The following is an 18,913-nucleotide window of genomic DNA, read 5'->3' as shown; positions in this document are numbered from 1 at the left end:
CCCCCCCCCCCGACGAATACAGTCCAAGAGACCCTTTCGTCGGAGAACGAGACGGTTGTTCATGAATATCGCACAAGAACAACCGCACATCACTGTTCTAATAAAAAAACCACACTGTACATAACCAAGTACAAAATTAACAACAACGCATGAACACATAAAGCGCGCATGCGTTAGGAAACAAAACCTGAAATGTGCCGTGCCTCAAGTAAACATACATGTACGCATAATTATGCGTGCATAAGCACGCACGCACACACACATACACACACACACACACACACACACACACACACACACACACACACACACACACACACACATACACACACACATAAACCACAAATACATACACTCACCTAAACAGCAAACGCACACTCACACACACACACACATTCACAGAATATAATATTAAAAAAAAATCAATACATAAATGCTTTTGCAATTAAGTGGAGTAGTAGCATCCAGGGGAACACAGCTTCCCAAAGCATTCCGCGAACTTTTCGAAAGCTCTAAACGATGCTTTACTCATTATTAGATCCCCATGATGTAGGGGGCCAATGAGAGAACCCCTGACGCTGTCCAGCAGAACCCTCCTCTCAGCCTCCATCCCAGGACAGGACCACAGAATATGATCTGCATCCTGCTCCGGAAAAGAACACGGACAAAAAAAGATTCTTATCTAGCTTATATCTAGTTATCGTTAGTACGGTGGACTTTTCGGCTGCCAGACGTTCCGCTATAGAGATTTTAGTGGCTTGCTTTGTGAACCGAACGAAAGAGTGCAGTGAGCATGGGCGGGAAAGCGCGTGTTATCGTACGTCAGTGTGATGAGACCTGTTGTGTGATGTCAGTGGGCAGTGGGCAGTGGGCTGCGAGCAGTGCGCTGAGTGAGAGCGCGCTGTCAAGATGGGAGCGCGCGGCTCGCGCGGCCACCCGCCGCCTGCGCTCGACATCGTCCCTCTCGGCATGGCTCGGCCGCAGCATCATCAGCACCACCACAACCACAACCACAACCAACAACACTCGCACCAGCCGCTCCCTCTGCAGCGCCAGCAGCCCACCAGGCCCAAGCAACCCATGCCCGAGCCGGCCGAGCTCGACAAGCGATTCCTCAAAGTCCTGGTCAGTTTTCCCGCAACCCCACTTTTGACACGTGCCACGCCCCCCCTCCTGTCACTCGCATGTGTGATGTGATGTGATGATGAATCAGACTTCGCATTCAGTCGTACCAACTTGCATCGACTGCCATATCCTGTCTCATATCCTGTTCTCGTATCGCCCCATTGTATCTGAGATGCGAGGATGCAGCATCATACACTCTCGCTCTCTTTTCGTTTTGCGCAATTTCGCCGAAAAAAAAACGAATGTTTCCAACTCGCAGTGATGGTCCTTGAAAGTGGAAAGAACGATTGTGAAATTCTCCATAGACTCTTTAATTGTTTGGAGGAAAAAAAAACACATCGTTTGGTCTTCGCCTCAATTGTGCACACTTATTTTCGCGTTAACTTGTTTTTGTTTGTTTTGTTTCAGCGAACGGATTTTTTATTATGGTGATGCTATGTAATTTTATTTTGGCTGAAACTTTTATACCATTGCGCAATTAAACATGCTTTTGTCTGATGGAACTAAATCACAAATTTATGGATATATTTTTCAATAAATAAACTTTTGGGTTTAATAATATAATAGCATATATTTAAAACGTTTGATTAAAGTTTTAAATATGTCACAGTGAAAATATGTTTTCAGTGACGTTTCAGTTTCAGTTACTTATTTATTTAATAGGAAAATGTAGTTTCTTTTTTTCAAATTTACAAAATTGTTAACAAAAAATAATAATTATAATATAAAAAAAAACCAATATAGAATTTTCCCAAATAGGTGAAAGAAAAAAGAAAAATTTAAACATTAAGAAGCAAGAAATAAAAATAACAATAAAGTAAGATAATTACAAAAAGCAGAAAATAAAATTATAAAAAAAAAAAAATTACATTTTCAGAGTTGGTTTTATTCATTTAAGATTAGATTGTTAGGGTTGGGATAGGTTAGGCTAAGTAAGGGTTGGCCCTATTCATTTAAGATTGGGTTGTTAAGGTTAAATTGATAAACGTTGTAAATTCATTGTTTGATACAATTTCACTGCTGAAAATATATTTTCACTTGAAATATGCTTTCACTACATAACATATACATAAGCCAGATTTATTATGTAAAACTACGTCAAATGAAAAGCAAAATCGATCTAGCTGCAAATATGAGTCATGAAATATTAGCTAATTTCTTCATTTTAATACATATCGCTCACTCGCTACGATAATGTTCCTGGAAACACCAAATATGTTATTGATTAAACAATCATTTCATGAAGTTCATCTTAGTTTAATTTGATAGAATGGAAACTGTTTAAGAAGTACGATTGTGTACAATAACAACTACATATAAATACGTAGGTAAAATTTCCCCCAGATTCCTGTACAACAATACATATACAGTATAATCTCGATTATCCAGGTTATTTCGTCGAAAGAAAACGCTCATTTCGTCAAAATAAAAGTCCACTCCCAGACACAAATCTTCTAAAAAGCGTATTACATGTATTGTGGAAATTAATCGGGAACCTATGTAGATCAATTAAGGGGACTTCCTGTTGATTATTATAATCAAAAAGGAGCTAGAGGGATAGAGAGATCTTCGAAGATTGATTACAGACTGTGTTCTTGAAGTGAGAGATGTTTTAAAACGTAAACAGTTGCACAAAAAGCAATATTGTTAATAGATAATGCTTCTTCTCATCCGAATGAAAGTATAATATGTATATTTAAAACAAACGACGATCTTATGATAAGTGTCATATCGTCAATGAAACGGCTTTACCGTACTGGTCTTCTCAAAACTCTTGCCGAGGAAGATGATGACGATGACAATTGTTTGGAAAAAATGAATATATTAAATGCTGTTCACTTAATAGCAAAATCTATGTACATAGGTTGAAAGTAAAACCAATAACAATGGCCAGATCATTATGTGGAAGTAGATTCATCGGATTGTGAAGAGATCAAGGCAAGTGGTACATGTGTACGTATGTATATTTATCTTACATATACAGATTAATGTAAATTTTAAAATGCTTTGAAAATAAATGTTGAAAGGGAAAACATTGAAGAGTGGTTTGATAGCGATTCAAATGATCCGGGTTTTCAATGCATGAGTGATGCGGATATTGTATCACTCAAACAATAAAAACGATATCAAAAATTGATAGCTCGGATTATCCGCACTCCCCAGTATTAGTCTGGATAATTGAGAATACACTAACAATTATATTTTATCATAATTTGTGACAGAATGCGAACTTACATATCAGCTCAACTGAAGAAATTTTGTTTATATATTGTGCAAATTTATTAAATCTCATATATCTGTAGATATATCTTCAATTTAATATTAATTTATTGATTGTTGTCGTATTAGAACATCCATACTTCTTCGATTGCACAATGAATAGTTAATAATTGTGCAAGTAAGATAATTGTGCAATTTGCATGTAAAATTTTAGTAAGCTTAACCCTTTGAGTTCTGACGTCTTTTCTGTTGAAATCGCGCCGTGCTGAAAATTTCGCCAACATTTCCAACTATAATTATTTAGAAATCCAATATAAAGCAGGTATAAATATTGTAGCTAATCCAAACAAATCCTAGATAACTACCGCCGAGGATTTCGAGTTTTGTAAAGGTGTGTTTAGACACTCTAATATATCTTGCAACAAAATATTAATGAATGTATCTTTCCAAAATTAGTTCCATCTTCTTCATTGTTGTTAAAATGTAATGCTCACAATCTAAATGCAAGCCACAATCTAAAATACTCAGCAGTTAAGGATTTCCATCGAGTAATTCTGATATGGTTATAAATTCAGAAATTCCGATGTAAAGCAGTCTTTATAAACATTGAGACGAATTACACGACCCAAGTTCAATGGAATTTTTTTTTCAATGCTAGCTGGAAAGGCTTAGTGGGTATTTATTCTTGTTTATTTTTTACATACTCAAAAAAGAACGCCTATTGGCGTATTTCCGGCTCATGAACTTGTTGGCAAAATGCCGATCGGCGTTGGTCAGCATTCAAAGGGTTAAGTACCAATACGCTATTGCTTACTTTTATTAAATTTCATAACTTATTGTAGAACATTATATATACAATGTATGTAAGTCGATTTAAAAGAAGGTTGTGGCTATTTGCAGGTACTATATCTGCGAATTATTGGCTATTTGCAGGTACTGTCTCTGCGAATTATTGGCTATTTGCAGGTACTATATCTGCGACAGGCGCAAAGCCTTCTGCGCATGCGATTATAATTTCTTACATTTAATGTATGCTAGACTTGTTTAATCAATCGTTCATTATACATGAGGCAAATAAATTTCGCACGTTATTATAATAGATTTATATAATTTAGCTAGTTCGCGGCTTTCACTTGTATGTAGGTATTATACGTTGTATATGATAATAATTTTCTAACAATTAATAATATTAAATAATTTGGATTATATTTTTCACTCTACGTCACTTTACGAGTTCGAACTAAATTTTAAAAGGTTTAAAACAAAATTTTAACAGTAAACACGCTGACAGTGACAGTTCACGCGCATGCGCAGAAGGCTTTGCGCCTGTCGCAGATATAGTACCTGCAAATAGCCAATAATTCGCAGATATAGTACCTGCAAATAGCCACAACCTTATCCCTTTGCCCGCGTCACCAAATTTAGCGAACATGTCCTGTACGCGGCTGCTTTTTGGCGGATTTTGCTATCGCGTTTTCGACTATTAATATAGGTTGTAATATTTTTTTGAATTTTACAACCTATATTTATTTTTTTGACTACTGCCATCTATTGAATTTGGTAAAGTATACATTTAGTAATATTTTCAACCAAGTTATAAAATTTTAACACAATAGACGGCTGTTATACAGGTTGGAACTTCCAAGACATCTATGCGTGTCTCGCGCGCTGAGGGCATGTTCGCTAGGACATGTATAGTAGTCGTACGCGGTGGAAAGGTTAAAAGAATATATTGTTTCAGGTAAACTGTCTGAAAGGAAAAAAAAATACTGTAAGTCATAGAATACAATCTAACGTTTTCTCGAGAAGAACAAATCTCCATTTCCTGGTATTGAATTGTGCACGATTTCCGTATTGGTCGCGTATGACGAAATTTGACCCGTCAATCATAGACCAAGATTTCCGTCTATTTGACAATTTTATCTGTCATTTTTTTTTTATTCCTAGAAATAATGTTTGCTTTAACGCGAATCGGCGATGAAACGATTCGCCGCTAACGACGATAACAATAAGCAGCATTGATGTAATCACACGACACCGTTTACCTGCTGAATGTTGTTATTTGGCACGCATGGCTGATTAACCGATCAATTAATCTGCGAACGCTCACGTAACCTTCGGCGAATCTGCATTCGAGCGTGTGTTTGACGTTAACATTGAACGTGCAGATTTTTTTTGCGTGCACATTGTCTCCTCGAAGATATGATATAAACGCTCGGTAAGGTCAATGTGATAGTTGGCGGCGGACCCGATAGTGAATCTCTATGTTAAAAATTTAATTTATGATGAATACATTTGCATAATGTAATGGTTTTTTTGTGTGTGCTTAAGTTTTTTTATGTATAAAAATATTGATGACTTGATTTGAATATGTAATATTGTTTACGAATAACGGTCGTCCATTTGTGCGCGTGTATGTGGGCAATTTTGGTAATTCAATATGTATCAATTGAACGTGTTGCAAAACAGGCTGTCAATTACATATAAAGGTCAAAGCTCGACGGATTCTTTCCAGAGCTTCAATCTGTGATGTGGTTGTCGTCGGTGTCGTCGAAAATCTCCTCTGCAATTGATGACTTGTTCGATCGTAGAGGAAAATCCTTTTAGATATAGATATTTATCATACTCATAATGAACATGAGGCAAATTAAATGTAATGGCAACTTTATAATGGTTTCAAAATAGATGAAAACAATGTGGTTAGAACATGGTTCCGAGTTTCAATACATATATGAGTACTTAAGATTTCTTTTTACTGCCGAAAGAAGGTGATAAGTAAAGACACGTATTTTGGGCGTCAATTTTAGCATTTTCATTTTGTATTTTAGCGTTTTAGGGCATTAAAAAAGTATTAAGACGCTTTTTTGAGCAGCCTTTTGGATACACAGCTCCAACTGTTCTTTTGTTTACAGTTGTAGACAAAAGCAGTTGCTTGGTTTTGACGGGAAAAACACCGTCTATGGTAAACTGCAAGCTCTGTTTTATCCCCTCAATTTCTTCACATAATAAATGGGCAAAAGGAAGACCGTTTTAAATTGTCTATTAGAAGGGTCTTCTAAATTAAATAGGAAGACCCTTCTAAATTGTCTATTAACCCTTTGCCCGCGTCACCAAATTTAGCGAACATGCCCTGTACGCGGCTGTTTTTTTGCGGATTTTGCTATCGCGTTTTCGACTATAAATATAGGTTGTAATATTTTTTTGAATTTTACAACCTATATTATTTTTTTTTGACTACTGCCATCTATTGAATTTGGTAAAGTATACATTTAGTAATATCTTCAACCAAGTTATAAAATTTTAACACAATAGACGGCTCTTATACAGGTTGGAACTTCCAAGACATCTATGCGTGTCTCGCGCGCTGAGGGCATGTTCGCTAGGACATGTATAGTAGTCGTACGCGGTGGAAAGGTTAATTTTATAAATTGTATGCAAATTTCACTTTTGTTTGTTATTTTAGCATCTATTCGCATACTTTACGAATTTAGCATCTATTCCGAATTAATAGAAAAATGGCCAAAATACGTGTCTCTAGTGATGATAAACCAAACGAAGAAGAAATTGCCAATCGCATTAGGGCGAAAACACACTGAGTGGTACGGGTTTTTTTAGATACTTTTAAACGTGCGCAAAAAACGCAGCACGACTAGTTCATGTACGTGGTACACAGTCCCAAAAATCACCCCCTGGAGTGTTTTCGGTGGTATTTTATCCTTGTATTTATCCTTGCTTGACAGTGATCGATAACGGTGAATCCCATATTTAAAGAAATGTAGAAGAAATTTTCGGTTGCATATGGATATGCATACACGTGCAACCTCCCAAACATCATTCTGCACGTGTACAAGTCAAGGACACGTGACGTCCCATACCACTCTGTGTGTTTTCGCCCTTAATCATTTTTATTCCTATTGAATTTTCAAACAATAAACAAATGAATGCTTTTAAGAATAGCCATATTAACTAATATTAGAAAAAAGTTGGAAAATTCTCAAAAGCAAACAAAGATCATAGATGTCGTTATTATATAATAATAAATACTCTACATTATAGATTCAAATTTTATGAATCAGAAATAAATTTAAATATTTTAATTTGATAGCTCCTCAATTCATGATTACAAGTTCATACAAGAATATATTTATATATATAAATGAGTGTCGCAAGTTTCCTTATCTTTAAACATTGCGTACATATTTAAACAGGATATAATATTTACTAGTAGGCGTTTTTCTTAGAATCATTACCGCCGTTTCCGGTTTTTTTGAGGAAATGTACGTTGCATGTAGATTACGAATAGTTTTATATGTAATATACACATGTATATTTTGTGAAATGGAATTTTCATTTGTATATTTAGAAGCGATGTATTATATCTGGAAATTTATCTCTACGCTGGTGATATTAATATCGACCGTGGCTCAGTTCTATGTATATTATCTATTATATATATATATATATATATATATGTGTGTGTTTTTGCTGTTTGCAGGCTTCTATGGATTTGCCACCGGATAAAGCTAAATTACTCCGGAGCTACGATAACGAAAAGAAATGGGAGATCATATGCGATCAGGACATGGTGCAAGCCAAAGACTCCCCGGCGCATTATTTGAATAAACTGAAGACATACTTGGACCCGAAAGCTTCGAGGAGCTCGAGAGTAGTTAATTTTTTTATATTTTCATTTTTCTATATTTGATTAACGCTTTCATTTTATTTTTATTTTTTTTTATTATATTATAATGGGAACAATTTAAACGTCCATTTTCTAAAATAAATGTGCATTTAAAAAAAATTTATACATTGCAAAAAAATTGTGTGTATTTCTAAATGACGGATACAAATTGCATTACAAAGTTTGCTTTGATCATTGAAAAAAATATTTGCTACTTAAAAAGTGGATGAAATGTGCATTAAAATGACAGATGAACTTTATTGGCAACGTCGCGAATACCAAAATACGAACCGACGTTTGGTTAGATTTTATTTATTTATGGTTTGGTTAGGTTATGTCAACTTAAGGTTTGTTTTATTTATTTAAGATTACATTTCACTAGTGAGAAACAAAAGTAGGAGAAACAACTTCTGACAGTTGACAATAGCGGAAGACTGCAACGTTGCCACTTTTTGTATCCATTCTAATGCTAAAATCTATTTTATCTCATGAACGTTTCATATTTTTTAGTGGTCACTTTATAATGCCAAAATATTTTATTCGATGCACAATACAAGATTTTTAATGCACCGAAAATAATGCAAATTTTAATGCACAAACATTTTTTTTTAGATGCAAAGTATTTTTCTCAATGTACAGTTAAATCGTACCCTATTATAATTAGCATGAATTGAATTTTTATTTAAATTGAAAATTAATTTAATTTTGCACAATTGTATGAAAATCTTTATGTATGAAATTTTGTTCATCATTTTAGAAACCTATTATATGTTTTGATATTTGGTTAAATATAAATTTTGCTCATCGTGTTAAGATTATTTGTAGATTTGAATCCACTTTACGAATAGGATTATAAAATTTTATATAAAATATTAAGAAATCGACTTAAATTAAGTAGTGCTTTTCTTGATTAGTGTTTTATCAGTGTATAGATCTACCGTTATATCTAGAAAGATTAAACATTCTCATTTCTAACCATAGTCATCAAACATTTCATCGAAAAAGTTTGAGCTAGTCGAGTCTAGGGATGACGTTCAGGATAGGTAAGCGAGTTGGGGTTTTTTTTTAGATATGATGGTAGATCTATGTAACGTACATACATATAATAGTGCAGTTAAAGCTATTTATTTATTTTATTGTTGTTTTTGTCGTGTGCGTGTGCTTTTTGCTCACCATATCACACCCCTCCCTATATGTCTGTGATGTTCTAGAAAAGGAAAATGGTCGGGGAATCCACTTCTACGCAAGTGTTGAGAGATTTGGAAATATCGTTACGCACAAATCACATTGAGTAAGTACATGATCCCGTTGTCCGAACCATTCATTCGCTTGTATTTTATTTGTCTTTTTTTTCTTTGCTACATTAACTCTAATTTAATGCATATATTAATGTGTATCATATTGCTATATAAATGTTTACCGTATGGAAACTATACAATGTTATGATTTTTCCTTATATGATGGAAAAGTCTAATTTACATGACACATACCATATTTTATAAATAAAACTTTTACAAATGCCTAATTAGAGACACAATCATATAATGTGATTACATTGAGCAACAACAAAAAAAATCACCAGAGTGGAGACTAACCGTTCTTCGCTGAATTCGAATATGACATTGATTTATGTTAGTTTGTTCTAGTTTATGAGATATGAGTGTTTAAAAAAATGCGCAATTTTTTGACTTCTTTCTTTTTTGCAGTCTTTAACTCAAAATTTAGCATTGATGTGTCAAAAGTGAGCATTGGAATCAAAATTCAGATGTTTTTCCTATTGATTGTAATTTTTTATTGCTTTAAAATACTTATAATTAATTTTTTAGAGAATTTAAACGTCAAAAATATACTTTTTTTTCCTTACTAGATTTTGAGTTACTTACTTTTTTTCCTTACTAAAAAAAATGTACAAGTTGTGCATTTTTTTGAATGCTCATACCTCGTAAACGAGAGCAAGCCAGCAAAAATCACTGTCATATTTGAATTCAGTGAGACAAATTTAGTAAAGATTGATTAGTCTCCACTTTGGTCATTTTTTTGTTCCTCAGTGATAGTGATATCAGTACTTTGACTATAGTACTTTGACTATACTTGCTCACGGCCGTCCGTTCACCGACAGTTCCTTCATAGATACTTCGTTCACCGACAATTCGCTCATAGACGGGTTCGTTCACAGATGTTTGTTCACAAATATAAAATAAATAAAGAATTACCTTTGTGAATGTATAATAATTTAATTATATTAAAAGCTGGAAAAATTATTCGACAACGACACTTTGGATTTGTGAATTATCTGTGAGCAAACTATCTATCAACGAAATATCTGTGAACTAACAGTCGTGATCGATTTGTCGGTAAACGAATGTCTGCAAGCGAGTTTATTTATTTATTTTATTTTACATTTCCCCATGATGTCATTATGGTTTGCCCCAGAGGGACACCTACGATATAAAACTAATACACATATAAATTTTGAAATCATATTAAAATAGTGGTGACAGTGGGTAGGATTTATTTTGCCAAATTTGATGGAGGAACTGTTTCAACAATGCAATCAGATAAATTGGCAAACTCTGATAGAAAACGATCGACTTGGAGTTACAAATATCCAAGTCTGACCAGCAGCACTACAGATTATACTCGGAATAAATTCTTTTTAACTCACCGGATCGAACCTGACAACCTCTCGTTGGTTAACATTCCCGCAACCACCAAACTATCCTGTTGGCTGAGTTGTCGGTGAACAGAAAGTCTGTGAACGACTTATCATGTAATCAAACCAAACACCTGAAACTGTCTAGTTTCAGTATACATACAAATATACATATACAAATAACAAATTAGCTTTTAAAATTGGTCTGATTGTCAGACATGTAATTAAACTTCCACTATATGTGCTATTTAATAATAATATTGCACTAAAAACCGTCCCGTGTAATCTAAAAATGATTAAAATCTGTGATAATGAGTACAAGTAGTAGTAATCTTGCATGACAATTATAAACTTCGATAGGCATATTCGATAGGTCTTTTATTAAAGCATTGTTCTTTGATAGATGGGTGAGAGAATTCCTCGATGAAAACAACCGAGGCCTAGATGTGCTGATAGACTACTTGAGCTTCCGACTCAGCATGATGAGGCATGAGCACAAAATTCAAGAAGCCCGAGCCCTGGCCAACGACGCAAACTCTCCAGGTATTTCACATCGTGTGTCATTAATGTCTGTATATAAACGACCAATTAGTAATTTGGATATTTATATGCGCAGTGAACAGCACAATCGATTCGGGAAGCATCGCCGGAAAACACTACAACCGTCCCCCTCTATTATTAACGAACGGGGGAAATGCAGGAGCCGGAGACGGCAGTCCGACATTAGTCCGTCGACGCTCAAAACACGCCGCCAAATTAAAAATGGGAACGAGCACCGATGATATTCACGTTTGCATAATGTGTATGAGAGCTATCATGAACAATAAAGTGCGTCAGCTCTTCTTTCAACTTTGGATGTGTTTTAGATGTTGTTTTTTTAATGATTTTTCTATTTTTTCAGTATGGGTTTAATATGGTAATCATGCACCGAGAGGCTATTAACAGTATAGCGTTGAGTTTGGTTCATCATTCAATGCGAACGAAAGCTTTGGTCCTCGAATTGCTCGCCGCCATATGCTTAGTCAAAGGAGGCCATCAGATCATATTGTCGGCGTTCGATAATTTTAAGTTGGTCTGCGAAGAAGAGCATAGGTTTCATACGCTGATGGAGTATTTCATGAACTATGACAATTTTCACATTGAGTTTATGGTTAGTGTTTTTCACAATCGCTCTTGTTGATTCTTGATTGGTATATTTATGCCTTTTTTGTTTGGGTGCGATTTAACTGTACATTGAGAAAAATACTTTGTATCTTAAAAAAAATGTTTGTGCATTAAAAATTTGCATTATTTTCGGTGCATTAAACAATCTCGTACTGTGCATCGAATAAAATATTTTGGCATTATAAAGTGACCATTAAAAAATATGAAGCGATCATTCGAAAAAATAGATTTTAGCATTATAATGGATACAAATGTGTTAACTTTAGTTTCTCACTAGTGAAATGTTATCTTAAATAAATAAAACAAACCCTAACTTAACCTAACCTAACCAAACTATAAATGAATATAACCTAACCAAACGTTGGTTCGTATTTTGGTATTCGCGACGTTGTCTATACAATTCATCTGTCATTTGAATGCACATATCATCTGCTTTTTAAGTAGCAAATATTTTTTTCAATGATCAAAGTAAAGGTTCTAATGCAATCTGTATCCGTCATTTAGAAATAAATGCACACAATTTTTTTGTAATGTACAGAAATTTTTTTTAAATGCACATTTATTTTATAAAACGGACGTTTAAATTCTTCCCTTTTTGTTTTGTAGGTGGCTTGTATGCAGTTTGTGAATATTATAGTGCATTCCGTTGAAAATATGAACTTTAGAGTTCATCTGCAGTATGAGTTTACGCAGTTGAGACTCGACGAGTATTTGGAAAAGTTGCGTTTGTTTGAAAGCGAGGAACTTCAGGTGCAAATCTCGGCGTATTTAGATAACGTATTCGACGTGGCCGCTCTGATGGAGGATAGCGAAACGAAGACTGCAGCTCTTGAAAAAGTGTCCGAATTGGAAGATGAACTCGGTCATGTTAGTGAATGTTAAAATATATTTTGTTGCTTTAAGGATTGTTTAAAATTTCTTGAACCTCTCATACTTTTTCATCCACAATATATGAGAAAAACATTAGTCAAATTTCGATAACACATTCACACTCGGTGGATCTGACTAATATGTTTTCATTCCTAGTATTTCATTTGCTTAGACTTCACTAATTGATTATATAATTATTTTATTTATAGCCAGCGGTATAGCTCAGTGGTTGCATTTATGTTTAGCACTGAGAGGTTACCGGGTTCGATTCCGTGCTAATATTTAATACTGCTGGTCAGACTTGGATATTTGTGACTCCGAGTTGATCCTTTCTTATCAGAGTTTACCAATTTATCTGATTTCATTGTTGCAACTACCTACCTGGTCTACCTGTTAGGCCTTCCTGGTATATATCTATGTAAAATGAAATATTTTATTTATTATGTAGGCGAACGAACGAATGAGCGTCATAGAACACGAAGCTCTTCATAAGCTCGCCAGCTTAGAATCAGAATTGGGACAGTTGCGTGGAGAACGAGATCAGTTGGACGAAGCTCGTCGGCAAGTTGCTGAAGAGGTAAATCTTAGTTTTTTAACTGGTTCATGAATTTTGAAATAAAATACATTATCATACATTCGTTCAAAGGTTTCAACACTGAGACGAGCTCAACAAGATTCTCGAAACAGGCAATCCATGCTTGAAAACAAAATACACGAATTAGAAGCCGTTACCATGACGCTGCCTCGAGACGCTTCAAGTAAGTATCTGCAGAATACCGCAGAATTGTCTCGTCAAATTCTATGTAATCTAATTAATTTCTTTTTGTTTTCAGTCGATAAACTATCGTCACATGTACCTAACGGAAACAGTACTGCAATGATGAATCTCCCATGTGAACCCCTCTCCCCTCCCATGTCTCCGCCGATCATTCCACCTCCTCCTGCTGTTATTGCTCCACCACCTCCACCACCTCCAGCTCCACCAGCACCTCCAGCTCCTCCTCCAGCGCCAGGAAGCATGCCTCCACCTCATTGCACGGATGCGATGACTATCAAACGTAAAGTTCACACCAAATATAAGTTGCCCACTCTTAATTGGATCGCGTTAAAACCCAATCAGGTATTTGTCTTGCTATAAAGTAGAGCGTATGTTTGATTGAATTCGGGTTATATTTTATTTTTACTTTTCTTTAGGTTCGTGGTACGATCTTTAACGAACTGGATGACGATAAGCTAAACGACCGCATCGATTTCCTAGAATTCGAAGAAAAGTTCAAGATCGGCATAAACATAGGCGGAATGACTAATAATTCTAATTCAGAGATCGACGGTCTCAATTCATACCCTAGTAAGCGGTTTAAAAAGCCTGATAATATAACGTTGTTGGAGCATACAAGATTGAGAAATATTGGTGAGCAAATTAATATTCTTAATAATTACATACATATATGCATACAAATCTAAGTGGCTTCAGATTTTTTTTTATATTCAATGTTGAACAATATGGTCAAGCTTTGGAAGAGTTGAAAGATTTTTTGATAGCAGACATGTTTTTAATAAAAGGCTTCATTCTGAACTGATTGCAAAATGTTCTTTGCACTGGTTATCCTTGCTGGAGAGTTTAGATACAATTTTGACAACGTATCAATTACAATTTTTGCATATGAAATTTTGATCTCGCTCACGTCTGGTACCCAAAAACTCCATCAATCGAAAGGCACACCCGGAGAAATATTGTACTAACGAGAACTCTTCCGTATTCGCGATTTTTGTGGCAACGATTGTCGTGCGCGAGATCACAATTTGCGCAATAATCCGTTTGTCGAAATTTTGTAAGATCGTTATGTTTTATGTTGTGGTATTATCATTATTCGCTTTAATGGACAAGTACATATTTTATTCTGTATTGTACTGTTCCTAATCTTGTAAGACTTAACTCTTAGTTGTTAAATAAATGTACAATCTTTTTATTGATGGTAAATTTTTGCATGTTATATTTTAGCAATCTCACGTAGAAAATTGGATATACCCGTCGAGAAAGTCATACTCGCAATAAACGCACTAGATTTGAAACAATTACCGCTCGAAAGCGTTGAAATACTACAACGCATGATTCCCACCGAGCAGGAGTCGAAGGCATACCGCGAATACACAATCGAGAAAAAGAATGTCAACTTGCTGACGGAAGAAGACAAATTCCTCATGCAACTGACGAAAGTCGAACGAATATCAGCGAAACTGTCAATTATGAGCTACATGGGCAACTTCTTCGACAATCTACACCTGATAACGCCACAAATTCACGCAATCATTTCAGGCGCCTCGTCGGTCAAATCTTCGCAGAAGTTCCGAAGCATCCTCGAAATCATCTTGGCGTTCGGCAATTATTTAAACAGCAGCAAGAGAGGACCGGCATACGGTTTCAAACTGCAATCCCTGGACACGTTACTCGATACAAAGTCGACGGATAAACGCATCTCGCTATTGCATTATATAGTCGGTACGATACGGAGGACTTTTCCCGATTTGCTCAGCTTCGAATCTGAACTGATGCATATCGCCAAAGCTGCTCAGGTATCATTGGAGAATGTGGTGTCAGATGTGCACGAGTTCGAAAAGGGCATGGAGGCTGTGCGTAAGGAATCCGACGTGAGAGGCAACACCAAGAGTCCCCACAACATGGTCCTTCGCGACTTTTTAAACAACACCGAGGAGAAGTTGAAGCGTCTGCGCGCCGAGGTTAAGATAGCTCAGGATTCGTTCAGGGAGTGCGTCGAGTACTTTGGCGAAAGTCCTAGTTCGTGCGATGCCAATGGATTTTTCTCACTGCTGGTTCGGTTCACGAGAGCGTGCAAGGTTTGTCGACATTGCCGTACAAATCCTTTTACAATTTTATATGGAGTGTATGATATATATGTGTATTGTTATGTTTCAGGTGGCCGATCAAGAGAATGAGCAGAGGAGACGTTTGGAGCAGGCCGCTCTCAATTCGTCTAGGTCGAATAATAAGGAAGCTCCCGCCAATAAAGGGAATCCTAAAAAGCAACAGGTTGATAAATTTAGACACTTCAGTATCGCTTATGCTTAGAATCTGTATAAAGCAAACAGTTCAAACGTGTTTGACAAATATTTTTTATCGTATACTATGTAAGGTACCGTTAATACATTTGAATGTTTCGTTTTGAATTGTTTGTCAATCTTGCTTGCATACGTTTTGAAGTTGTGCTAATCAAAAATTCGGCTCGTTAAATACATATATTTGACTGTTTGCAAATCATTCATCTTTAATATTCTAACCTATGCTCGTTTTCATGCTAATGTTTTAACCTAAATTTGTTTGTAAGAAATGCCATTTTGTTTGTAAGTATACTAATATATATACTAATGTTCCGTACGCACTAAGCCAATGAGGGCAAACTTAGTTGGGACCAGTGGCGTACAAAATATCGTAATAAAAATTAAATGAATAAATTTAAATTAAATATCAAAATTAGCGATGCGGTGCAAACGATCGACAAGCGCCAGACAGACTGAACCACAGATTAATGACACGTGTAGCTTATGCGTGCGCACTGCTCGCACTTACACTAAGCGAAAACTACCCGAAGTCCCGACATACCTACCCTGTATACGTTCTGTGCTTAGGATACTTTAGTTCCGAATTTTGCCTTATTAAACTCGCCACAAAGATCCAACTCAATTTTAATAATTGCGTCTGTGCACATCGAAAGGTTACTCGTCATCTGATGTGCAATCTTTCATTCGTGAAGTCGAGAATTGCGTTTAAAGCAGCCATCCAGTTAATCTGCGGTTCAGTCTGTCTGGCGCTTGTCGATCGTTTGCACCAAACCCCAAAATTAGAACTGTGGCGTAGGGGTGGGTGGAGGATCCAAGTAAAAGGCCAAAGTCGTTTCACAGCATTTATTGGTGATTAAGGAGATACACGCACTGGCAGTGCTCCGTCCAGAGTGTCTTGATATGATCTTAGTACCTCATTATAAAGGGACAGGTCGCTCAGGGCATCTTCGACGTCCGGTTACTTCCCCATTGCTTAGGCATGTACCCGGATATGTATTCCCGCGACACTCAGTCCCACGCTATCAGTCACTTCTGAGAAGGGATTGGGTGCCGCTTACTACACCAATTCGGTGGCCATTGTTTAGCCTACTTGCACTTAGTTTCTGGAGATAATCCTTGAAACCAATTATAACGGTCACACAGTTTTGTACTTACTCGGCGGTGTACGTAACAGAACTATAATTATTATATTAAAATTAAAATTAAATATCCAAAGTTAAAACAGAACATACAGTTTAAATAAATTTTGGAAATTGAGCTAAAATTAGATCATCATTAATCATATACAGGTAGTCTACGATATTTTGTACGCCACTGGTCCCAACCAAGTTTGCCTTCGTTGGCTTAGTGCGTACGCACCATGAAACAATTTTTGGCATTAGTTTAATTTCAGATAGTCGGGTGCTAAATGTGAATGCCCAATAATATACAAGTGTGACGATAATTTAATGACTAATTAAACTCAACCTAACCCAACTAAACTTTAGTAATAATAAACTTAACATATGAATGTGTCGACTACATATTATGTTTGCATGGCACCTTGCATATGTTTGGATGCTTAACTTTCAACAAACACAAAATTAAAGTTTTAACCTGACTTAGGGCGAAAACACACAGCAAGGAAAGTGGTACGTTTTTTTTTTAGATAATTTTCAACATGCGAAAAAATAGTGGCATGCCCAGCACATATTCATGGCACGCCCAGCACACACCTTCCCAAAACCACCCCCTAGAATGTTTTCGGTAAAATTGTATCCTTGTATTTATCCTTGCTTGACAGTGATCGATAACGGTGTATCCCATCTTTGAAGAAATGTAGGAGAACCCCACAGCGGGGAGTAGGGATCCCAAATATTAGAATATCGAATAGAAGCTTTAAATTATTTATTTACATATAGTTCAAGATATTATTAAAATTTTAAGAGAATCATTATCCGGAACATCAAATAAAACTAAATGTGCTGTAGGTTAAAAATAAAAAAGTATTCGGATTTGGGATCCCTAGCGGGGAGCCAAGCACACGACATGCCGTTCTTCCCTGTGTGATTTCGCCCTTACAACACATTCAAATGAACGGCACGGCACGTCTTCATGGCTTCCAGTCAAGAAAGGGCGTTCCTAGTTCATTGTTAATTCGTACGATCTTATTATTTCGACAAGTTTCTCTTACATTTCTTCAAATATGGGATTAGCTGCTATCGATCACTGTCAAGCTTATATCAATACAAGAACAAAATATCACCGAACATACTCCAGGGGGTGATTTTATGGACCGCGTGCCTCAGGGATGGCTATGCATGCTTAGTGTATCGTGTGCCTCTCTGTGTGATTTCGCCCTTACCTATCTGAGCGTGTTAATTACATCTTGTCGATTTCAAATTACCTGACCTAACCTAAAAGTATGTATCAAATAACCTAACAACTCTTAATATTATCTTATTGCAGGATGCCGTTATCAATGAGCTTAAAACTAAAAATCTCGTTTCGGATAAGAAACTACTACAACAAGATGAAGTGTACAACGGAGCCTTGGAAGACATCCTATTGGGTCTCAGGAGTGAACCGTATAGGAGAGCTGATGCAGTGCGACGCTCGCACCGTCGACGCATCAACTCTCATCGCCTCTCAAAAGGATTGGAGGAATTGTGTGATACGAATATTTTATTTTGATCATTATCAAAATCTAATAATTTAAACGAGTGTCTTTGAAAAGCAGGGTGAAAATTAAAAATTAATTGTACGCAGCAATTATTTTTTGTATACGTATACGTATAATCTAAACATGACACATGATCTTATGTACGCGCAAATATTATTCAGAATTTATTATTATTATGTGTATTTAGATTTAGCTCGTAAGGATCTAACCCTGCCACTTTCATAAAGTGATATTTTTGTAATATTTTTTTGAAATTGACCAAATATTTTTAAGTACCATTTTATTGTTAATATATACTATATATATGTATGTATATTATATATAATGTGAATCGTTTCAATTTTACGTTGACGTATATAGCATTTATTGACTTGCACAAATATATTACCATATTTATGACAAAATGAATGAATACTCATGCCTGCAATATATGTCTAGATTTTGGTCTTGTTTTAAAATG

The 18,913-nt window shown here is 35.8% G+C and overlaps 1 protein-coding gene across 1 annotated transcript; it reads left to right on the top strand.

Annotated features, from left to right (window-relative positions):
* Positions 1–824: 824 nt before the first annotated feature.
* Frl (formin-like protein) lies at positions 825–18,709 on the top strand. Its single transcript, XM_077442528.1, has 14 exons — positions 825–1,125; positions 7,841–8,011; positions 9,238–9,317; positions 11,083–11,222; positions 11,296–11,507; positions 11,581–11,829; positions 12,450–12,710; positions 13,162–13,290; positions 13,360–13,471; positions 13,547–13,833; positions 13,908–14,124; positions 14,716–15,569; positions 15,649–15,762; positions 18,240–18,709. Exons 1-14 carry the CDS (start codon positions 910–912, stop codon positions 18,462–18,464), a joined length of 3,267 nt encoding a protein of 1,088 aa, XP_077298654.1. The 5' UTR covers positions 825–909; the 3' UTR covers positions 18,465–18,709.
* Positions 18,710–18,913: the final 204 nt, after the last annotated feature.

This window comes from Arctopsyche grandis, chromosome 12 (assembly GCF_051622035.1).
Source record: "Arctopsyche grandis isolate Sample6627 chromosome 12, ASM5162203v2, whole genome shotgun sequence".
NCBI classification, from domain to species: Eukaryota; Metazoa; Arthropoda; class Insecta; order Trichoptera; family Hydropsychidae; genus Arctopsyche; species Arctopsyche grandis.
The sequence above is the reverse complement of the archived record's forward strand: the minus strand, read 5'-3'. Positions and strand labels throughout refer to the sequence as shown.

Coding starts and splice junctions, on each gene's coding strand:
- Frl (XM_077442528.1), top strand. CDS start 910: ATGGGAGCGCGCGGCTCGCGCGGCCACCCGCCGCCTGCGCTCGACATC. Junction 9,318..11,082: donor TTACGCACAAATCACATTGA/GTAAGTACATGA, acceptor GTTCTTTGATAG/ATGGGTGAGAGAATTCCTCG. Junction 14,125..14,715: donor TACAAGATTGAGAAATATTG/GTGAGCAAATTA, acceptor GTTATATTTTAG/CAATCTCACGTAGAAAATTG.